At 42.0% G+C, this 9,507-nt stretch overlaps 1 protein-coding gene across 3 annotated transcripts in view; it reads right to left on the bottom strand.

Annotated features, from left to right (window-relative positions):
- Window positions 1-9,337, bottom strand: part of LOC116844633 (calphotin-like) — a 14,916-nt gene extending 5,579 nt beyond the window's left edge. Inside the window, exons 1-7 of one of the 3 annotated variants that reach the window (XR_004378110.1) lie at window positions 9,169-9,337; window positions 3,453-3,588; window positions 2,815-2,989; window positions 2,448-2,737; window positions 2,189-2,369; window positions 971-1,894; window positions 355-561 (exon numbers count right to left, since the gene is read on the bottom strand). Coding sequence is in view for 2 of the 3 variants with exons in the window: in XM_032816443.1 (XP_032672334.1) it covers window positions 355-561; window positions 971-1,894; window positions 2,189-2,369; window positions 2,448-2,737; window positions 2,815-2,989; window positions 3,453-3,588; window positions 9,169-9,175 (1,920 nt within the window). In the remaining variant the exon portion in view is untranslated. The remainder of the gene's footprint in view (window positions 1-354; window positions 562-970; window positions 1,895-2,188; window positions 2,370-2,447; window positions 2,738-2,814; window positions 2,990-3,452; window positions 3,589-9,168) is intronic. The other 2 variants (XM_032816443.1, XM_032816453.1) reach the window with 2 other exon arrangements.
- Between the last annotated feature and the right edge of the window lie 170 nt (window positions 9,338-9,507).

Here is a 9,507-nt window from a genome sequence, read left to right as displayed (position 1 = left end):
TTTTTTTCAAATCAAAATAGTGCAAAAGCACATGTCGAAAAAACACTTTATCGCGTTCCATTTTTCACAAAGCAAAAGAAATTGTTGTTTAGGAAAATAATTGTGTATGCTGACTGAATGTTATCGAGAAATGTCGAAATTAATCACAAACTACCTGTTTCGTTAGTAATGACTACTAGAACTGTTTGCATTGCCATCTAACATTTGCGGGCGGAAACTAAGTTAAGGTCCTAATAACTGATACGTAAAATAATTTACATTATTAAAATCGAACAACAACGGTGCTAGATATAAGCTTTTTTAAATTTAACAATCTATTGATTTGAGAGATAGTATCATTTTATGTTCAATTACCTCCTTGGGTGGGCTTGCTTGTCGTTGCTGTGCTTGGGAAAGTGTTTCGCAGATCTTCTTCCATATGTTATCAAAGCTATCCTGACCCATGTAGTCGATGTGTCCAAGTTCCCAGCTCTGCTTTCTCATTTGCTCCTCTAGGGCTATCTGCTGCTCGCTCCTGGCCGCGCCGAGAGTCAATTGAGCCAGAGCGCCGGCAATACCCGCCTGCATAATCAACAAAAATATCTTTTAATTTAAACTGCTTGCGATAGCGAGAGACTTAAATAAAATCCCGACGTGTTGTGATCTCACGACAGTAAGGTGAGCCACAAATTGCGCGAATATTGTGAGCAATTACGTCTCTTCCGTATCGATTATCTCAGAATAAATTACGTTCACGTACAAACCTAATACCATTTACATAGAGTACTTTTTACATGGAAATAACATGTGTTAGTGCACACGTAAACAAATTGAGAGAGCGTAACACATTTTACGAAGCGCAACACACTTTACTACACGAGATTACCTGATTATTGACATTGTCGACAGCACGGAATTATCCGGCAAATTTAACTCGAGAATTTAGAAAAAGAAACGAGAAAGAGAAAAATATATGGGAACAATTACTTACATGGTTGAATGTGCTCGGGTCAGTTTGCGTGGCTATATTGTGGAGTTCGCTGTTAGGTGCGGAAGGGAGAGGATGGGAATCGATTCTCGGTTCGTTTATACGTTTATCCACAGCTTCCAACGACCGTTCGTTACTCGCACTTTGAATACTTTCAGAAGTACGTTGAGCATGGAACTGATGATGGTCTAAATTTTGATGACTAGCTTGATTATTGTCACTAACATGATGTTGTGCATGATTTTCATATTTCACTTCGACGGGATGCGATTGCCACTCGTGAGCGTAATAATGTTCGTGTACCTGCTGATGCTGAGTGGAATAATAAGGCGTTTCGTTGTTAGCTTTGTGATAATTGTCTTGTTGGAATTGTCCAGAGTGTTGATGTTGTTCATCTGATTGTCTCTCTTCGTCATGATATTGCTCATTATGGTGTCTTTGTACACTGTGTTGCTGCTGTTCACGTTCACTGGGTTGCCAGTGATGATGTGTAGAGTGTTGCATGGAATGCTGACTATAGTTGTCTTCCGAGTGAGGAATCACATGTTGATGGTATTCATTGTGTATAGTGTAATTGTGTTGATTGCGCTCAAGCTCAAACTGACGTTCGTCAGTGACGCGGTCGGTTTGACAAGAAACACTCTCCTCTTTCCAGCAACTGTGACTCGTTTGTGATGACAATTGGTTGGCCTCATGAGAATCATTCTCATTAGTAAATGCGACACGCTCGTTAAGCGACTTATGTAACGCACTGTAATACAGGTGATCTTCCCAGGGATCTTTAAACTCAGAGAAATCCGGCGCTTGCTTAGAAATGTCGTTGTATGCGTCGTGGTTTACGTCGCAGGACATAAAGGATGCGGGAGCGGATATATAGAGCTTGGGAGAGATGTCAGGCAACAATAGACCCGATATTCTGGTGGCAACCTATACAAGCGTCATGCAAAAACAGAAAAATATACATTCAATCGGTTAGTAAACCAAGTGTTGCGATGACCGTTTTTCTAACAACGTTACTCTTTTGCATCATATATACATGTGCTTAATAATATTGATTGCATCGTTAAAACGTGTGCAAAATTAGAAATGTGAAACTGCAGCAAACAAAACTAAGCGTGTATTGAGCGTTACTTAAACGTATCATTCATCGGTGAAGATAACTATCATTATTGAACATACACTATCTACTTGCGAATAGATCAGCAAATGAATTTAACTTACCATCGTGGTAGTTAACTGGGGATGCACTCGCTCACAGAATATATTCCACCATAGTTGCAACAGCGGTTGCAGATGTTCAGAACCTGCTGGTGGCTGGACGAGACCAGTCAGAGTATCGAAGTACTGTAACCACGGTTTCGTTATGCCAATAAAGTGTATTATCCTTACGTCCTCACCAAATCTGAAACGATAAAACGTGAATTATGGTGTAAGTCTGAACAATCGCGAGAAGACGAGAGGATGCGATATATGCACTTACTGTTTAAATGCGGGAAGATAGGAGTATGTCGCAGTAGAGCACATATTATAGATGAACGGTAGATGTTTGGAAATGTCTTTGGTGGCCCAGTCGCTAAAGTACATGTTTAATAATCCTTGATCTCCGCCGTCGAATGAACCCTTCGCCGCAGCGAACGAGATAATTGACGCGAACGTTTGTTGAGATGGTTTGTATACGAATACTCCGGAGTTGAAGCAGTCGGGCCAACCGACGTCGGGCGCGGCTGACAGTTCTTCGCGCTCGAATAATTCGTCGCAATTTCGTATAACCTGGAGAAAGTTATCATCAGCAAGTCAAAGTCAGTTAAATTACAGAGTAAACACGCAAAATTTTTCGCGTGACTCACAAGCGCGTCTGCGTCAACGAACACGCATTTAGCGTACTGCGTTAGCCTCCAGCAGTGCAGCTTGGTAAAAGTGATGCCCAATTCCGGTCTAGCGAGCAGAGCCAGATTCGCTTCATCTTTCGAGTCGAGAACATTGACTTCCTGTACCAGGGAGAATACTGCCGCCAATTTTTCTCTGCAGCAACGAAAATGTCGGTTACTCGAGTGTCACACGGAAGAAAAAGATATGGTGCATATAATCAAAAGTATTTGAACAACATAATTGCATCACCCTATCTTTGTATGATGATAATGTGTACAGTTGATACAACTCAGTTACTTTGATGTGCATCAATGTACATCAATGTAATTGTGCGTGATCCAATTGTGACACCCAGAAGTCGATTGGGGTGATCATCGATATATTCTGATTGGAGCAACCAGATATCGTTACTGCTGCAACGCCAGTAATTTCATTGGGGTTACAGCAGCCATACAATTAGTTGTACCGTATTTTGCTATCGAATCTGGCTGGCACAAATAGATTTATATGTGGGCCAACTATATTGTTTTTCCTGTACACTTCCCATTGTATTAATAGTCTAGTCGCAGCGTCTTGCAACTAAATCTCTGCATAGAATTGGAGCAAGGACCGATACCTCATCGTCGTGGTCACTCCGGGAGTGACCATGCAGACCAGCTCGTACTTGGTGTCGACCCGACGTAGAGAGTGCGCCAGGACCAGAGCTCCCAGAGAGTAGGCATCGTTTGTAGCCAGCGTGACCCATGCGTATCCTGAAAGACGAAAACGCATGATAAAACACTCAACGACGCGTTCGTTTCTAGACGGGCGCACCCGGGTCGAGTCTATTTTCGACCGGCGACGACTACGACGATTTGCGGGAAAGCGAGTCTCAGCCCGCCGCGCCGCGTCGTTGCATCCAGTGGATGTCCAGATGACGCGAATGCACGCACGACAGAATTGGCGATGGTATCGTTTTCACACCCAAGGCCAATCTAAATAAATTTCTCAGACCCAGAACACACATGTCCGATGTACTTGATTGCATGTCGCGACTCGGCGTGTCGATAAGACGCTGTCCGCGACGTATTAATTTCACGGTAAACCGCCGATTCCGCTGAATTAACTGATCTTACGTAAACGGAATAAAGATAGACGACGAATTATGCCAACGACCTCCATGAAGTTCAAATGTTATCGTGCAAAACGACGCGTATCTGCCATGGTATAAACGCCTCAAGATTTCGTGAAGAATTCGGTGCATCCGATTTCACCCTGTTCCCATTGTAAGATCGCGACGGAATGCAAGGAGAAACACGCCTAGACGAAAAAAAAAACACGACAAAAATAAAAATATACGAAAATAAACGCAGTATATATATCTTTCAACTCTGAATATATAATTAGATCTTTCTTTCTGTCTCATATAGGTCTCATCTCCACTCGACAGTATTAGGAAAGATACAGAGAGAAAGAGAGACTGCGATTGCAACTGATTATTTCTTATGACATTTATGATTTATAACTTATAATTGTTTTACGTTACAGATAGCGACGAATATCATCTCTCAACTTGCAAACTACTACTCTCTTAAAGTGAATCAGTAAAATAATAATATAAATATAATTATTTTACTGATTTTTCACTCATTTTGTCTGTTGCAAATAAGATTTTACTGCAAAATCTATAATACATAAATTTGTTATACGTTACACTAAATACAACTTTCTACGGTTGTAACGATGAAATTAACAACTTCCACGCGTCATCTTCCATGTAATAACATTGTCTGTGTTCGCAAGGTACGTTAATAATGGGAGAATAATCGGTACTATTAATAGCTCCTTTCAGCTTTTACTGATAGTAGTGCTATATTTATGACTGAACCAGCAGTTCTATAGTATTTCAGTGAAGAATTCACTAATTGCAGAAAATAACGTGTCGCATTTTCAGTGGAACAACTATATGAAGGAAGAATGGCGAGCGTCAACGTTCACGAGTCGCAAAATCCGATATATGCGAAATTTTTAATTGCATAACGAGAACTTGGCAGCGGCAGTCGTGTGAGGCGCGAAACGCGGATATTGCGCGCCGCTTGTTTTTCGCAGGCGTAAAATTCATAGCGTTTTATTTATAACGTATCCTATTTCTACGTGACTGCGCGGTATCCACCGCGCGCGCACACAGACCCTCGAATTTTGGCTGCGCTCTGTTTTCCCTCTGGATAAAACACGTCACCTATTCTTAGGAGGATCTACGACGAAGCTGCCGGCTGCCTCCCCGCGCTCGCTGCACCATCATCTTTTGGAGGCCGACGGAAACATCCAAAAGCGCGCGAGACGTAGGTGCACTTGGCAGCCTGCAGCTCGGAGTTTCGTCGTATGATCCTTGTAACGCGTCGCTTCGAATACTCTAGTGGCGCCCAAGTTAGCATTTTTGTCTGTCTTCGTTATACTTTGATAAAGACAATAATAAACAAGAATGACGCAAGATATGCAAGTGAAATATAACGCAAGCAACTTCGCTCAAAGTTCACTTCATCGCACGAAAGATCATAGAAAATATGGGCAATATTTACTTCTGAGGCATATCGAGAGACTGATAATTAGATATTTGTGGCAATTTGTCGCGAAACATGCAACTGAGCGATTCACTTCGAACCAGTGACGTTGGTAAAGCTAATATTGCATAAAATTCTGTAACATGAATCTGCTGTTTGATTATTATTAGGAAAATAGCTACTGTTGCAAATCATTTCTTATCATTTATCATTTTGACAAATATACATTGTCTGAGACACAAATCTCATTTGTTCTCGTCTATTTAAGTAAAGTTAAGTTGGGTTAAATTAGTTGTGTCTCTGTTACAGAAATGTTGCTTAGAGTAGCAGATTGAGAATAATAAATCATTTGTTCCCACTACGGAGTCATTTGTTGTTCCATATCAACGAATCATTTATTGTACCGGTGTATTTATTAAATTAATAGCAAAACTTTCCTCTCAGTATGCTCACGAGGTGTGCGTAGGCGAATGTGTTAAAGCGATATGTCTAAAGTGGATAAGTGTCGAGACGAACAGTAATGAGTCACAAAAGAACGCGGGCAAAAAGGGAAGAGAGAATGGATACGAGGTAGGTCTCGAGGATCGGATTTCTCTGTCGTTGGTGTTCTCAAGAACGCACAAAAGAGTCGCGCCAAAGCACGCGTCGTCTATTCCGTAGTTAGGACTTTCGTTACTCGCTATTTAAAGCTGGACGTGTGAAAATTGCGAGAGAAACCGCCGCTCGATTAGATATCTGCGCCGAAGAGAAAGGTGTCGCGAGAAAGCGCGAGCGCGAAAATTTTGCACTGGAATTCTTCCGCGCGTCTAATTTTGTAGCGAGACGGTTAATCTTCCAGTCGGACGCGGAGCCATCTCGCGCGTAAATTACAACGCGGGGTGCGAGGCGGGAAAAATGTCTCGGCGGCGCTATATTTAAATCCCTCTCTCGGAACGGCAAGGGTTGATCTTCCCTTTGAGAGACGCGGAGGTGTCGGCCGAGTATATAACGTTATGGTGTACCGAACCGACCGAAACCTGAGAGCCAGGGCGCCGGCCGGCCGGCACTCGTTTCTCGTTGTAGCGCGCATAGGTTTATATTTATACAAGCCGCACCAGCTTATAATAGCGAGTCGGCCTCGCATTCGCAGCGAAATGCATTCATACACCTTGTCTTAGGTCAAGCACTTGTGTCTCGGAGTTCAACTGACTACTACTTCCTTACAAGATTCGCCTGCAGCCGCGGAAATCGTCATGAGCAGCGACATTAATGTGGACCCAAATTGACATTTACCTACTTTACCATTTAATGCCTATTTCGATATTCTGAAGCCTACATCAACAGGAAATGTCACGCAGCTTCAACCTCCTTCGATTCTAATTAACCTACAAACTTTGTCGAAAGATCCTCTTTGCACACGAGAATTCATTTATAGGATTTAAAGTTTATTTCACATACATAAAATTTCTTCCATAGAAATAAACTTTATTTTACAGTAATAAAAACTTTATATGCCACAAATCAATTTTCAATTCTCTTACAAATAAATTTTTTAATTAATTTTTTAGTATATTATGTACAGGTGGCATTATGTGCTTTTTGCCATTTAAAGGCACAAACTAGAACTTTAGTTCCCATGTATGTTAAATATATACTGGTCCTTCAGAATATACAGAGATGTCAGAAAGTTCAGGTCAAAGATAAAACTAAAACATTTCGAAAATATATAATTTTCTTATCGACAAAAACGTTGAATCTACGCTAATACTTGCCTCGAGTAAAAGCCAGACGTCGACAATCAATATTCTAGAGAGCACGCTTATAAATAAGATAATTTATTACTTGTTTCGATTTTAATTCTTACTATTAATACTTATAGGTCTCGAGCGATTCTTCGACGCATTCTACGTGTTAGGTTCTAACGTCGAAGGCCTGAATTCCTGACGTAAAACAGACGAGGGTCAAGATTGAACTCGTATAAAAATAGTCCTATTAGCTGTCGATAAGATAGTCCAATGAACTTGGCTAGAACTTTATCTATGTCGAGTCTCTCGTGCTTAATGATTTTTTAAATAATATATTCAGTTAGTAGAAATGCACATGTAGTAGAAACGATTAGATCTCTAACAAAATCTTGATCCTTATAGATGTTAAACTCAGTATTTTGCAATTTTTTCGTACACGAAATGGTTCCTTATTATTGAGGTTGAACGATCGATAAGCGTGATATTCTTATCACCTTACGTTCAATTATATATGCCATAATTGATGTATCGACATGAGACACTTGAGACTAGCAACGCACTAACAATCGCAACGACAATCACAGAGACAGTTACATCTTCTATAATGTTAAATTTCGACATTTCGATAACGAAAGTGTACGGATACTTTTTCAAATTTGCATGTAATCTCTCTCGTGTAAAATTGATTAATTTTTTTACTTATATCGATGGTTTATTTCGCCCACACACGTCGAGACGCGAATAGAACTTGAATTTTGACCAATCCCAAATTAGATAACTTCGACTTATTTTAATTTGCCCATGTTGCAGGAAATGTCACGCAGCTTAAACGACACGCTAAATACATCGGCGGCGATATATAAGTGTCGCTGATCAATTCTTTCGGCGTTTGGCATATATTCAAATCGCCACCTGCCGCGATCATGTGTCGTCGGCAGGTCGGCGCACGATATTGTAACGCGCCGACGACCACAAAATCTTTTTCCATCACGGCGAGTTCACTACAGTCTACTTTGTTGAAGAATAAAAATAAGCGCTCGCGACGAGAAACGCCCGACGTTTGGCAAGAAGCCGTCGGGTTTCTCTCCCTCTCAGACGGCCAGGAATAAACCTTAGAGATACCGCCGACGGTGACTTATCTTATTTCGTACGAGAGGAATCCGGCGTGTCTGTTAAAAAATAAAAAGTATACACCGACGCGGAACGCACAGTTAAATTTTCATCGTCGTCAGCCTCGTGGAGCCTTGCGTCGTCAAATTTATTCTCGCTCTCTCTCTCCCTCTCTCTCTCTCTTTCCCTCTTTCTTGTTAATTGCGCGACTAATTAGCGTTATATATATAGCTGCCACGCGCGTTCTCTGAAAACCAAACGACACAGTGACTCTTAATCAATTTCACATAGTTATTAGATACTGATTAGTCTCTTCTCTCTTTTCCATCATAAGGTGATGGAACGGGTCCTGTGTTCCTCGCACGATTCACGTCGCGTGTTATCAGTTTTTGAATTGCCGCCAAATCTGGTTCTGCGAACAGACGTGCGCCGGATACAGCTTATAAAGCCGGGCGCGAAGTCCATGCATAGAAAAAAAATAAAAACAATCATCGGAGTGTATAGTCGGCTGATTAAAGGTAGCAACTCATTTTCTCGACGATTCTTATAACGCATCCCGCAGCCAATAAGTGAATTTGTTTTTTAGTAATTCTCAGGGAATATACGTTTTTCTATTAGATATAGAATAGTCGCAAGACTCATCGAGAAAAAGTGTTGCTCAACCGATTGTACACGTACACACTCTTATCTTCCATAATCCATCATATAAAATATACGCTCTCGCAGACGTAATTTGTTCAGACCGAAACTCGTCGTGCACGACGACACCGTACCGATCGTAGTAGTAGGATTAACATTCGTGTCGGGCTGACTTTGCGAGACCGACACGAAGGTCATTGGGTCAAGATCGGCGAACGACGTTATCGACGAGCCGCGTGCCGGGCGTGAATGAACGTAAGTTAAGCGCCGTGTGCCAGGGTGAATTTTTCGCGTGCCTTGGCGAAGCATGAAAACTTACTGTCCATGACTGATGCTTGCGGCGAACTGAAGCTTCGTTGTTTTTTCTTTCCCTGAGGAAAGCGATGGACGAGATCCTCGCACACCCACTACTCGCCGGCACAGTGCTGCGCGACACTAATTGACGGGGAACGAGCGTACACTCTTTGTCACTGCCGCAACACGAATGACGACGGCGGCAACGACGAACGGCGAGCTGGCTCCAGCTTTACGAGATTATTCCTCCCTTCTCCCCATCCGCCCGGCAGGAATAAGCGGCGCTCTACCCTAACCTCACGCGAGCGCAACGGCTGCTCCAAAAGCTGAAAAGTTGGAACTGTACAAGTGGATGAAACATTTG

Source organism: Odontomachus brunneus, unplaced genomic scaffold, assembly GCF_010583005.1.
Source record: "Odontomachus brunneus isolate Ranch 3 - 2012 unplaced genomic scaffold, Obru_v1 Obru_scaffold_003, whole genome shotgun sequence".
Taxonomy (NCBI): domain Eukaryota; kingdom Metazoa; phylum Arthropoda; class Insecta; order Hymenoptera; family Formicidae; genus Odontomachus; species Odontomachus brunneus.
The sequence above is the reverse complement of the archived record's forward strand: the minus strand, read 5'-3'. Positions and strand labels throughout refer to the sequence as shown.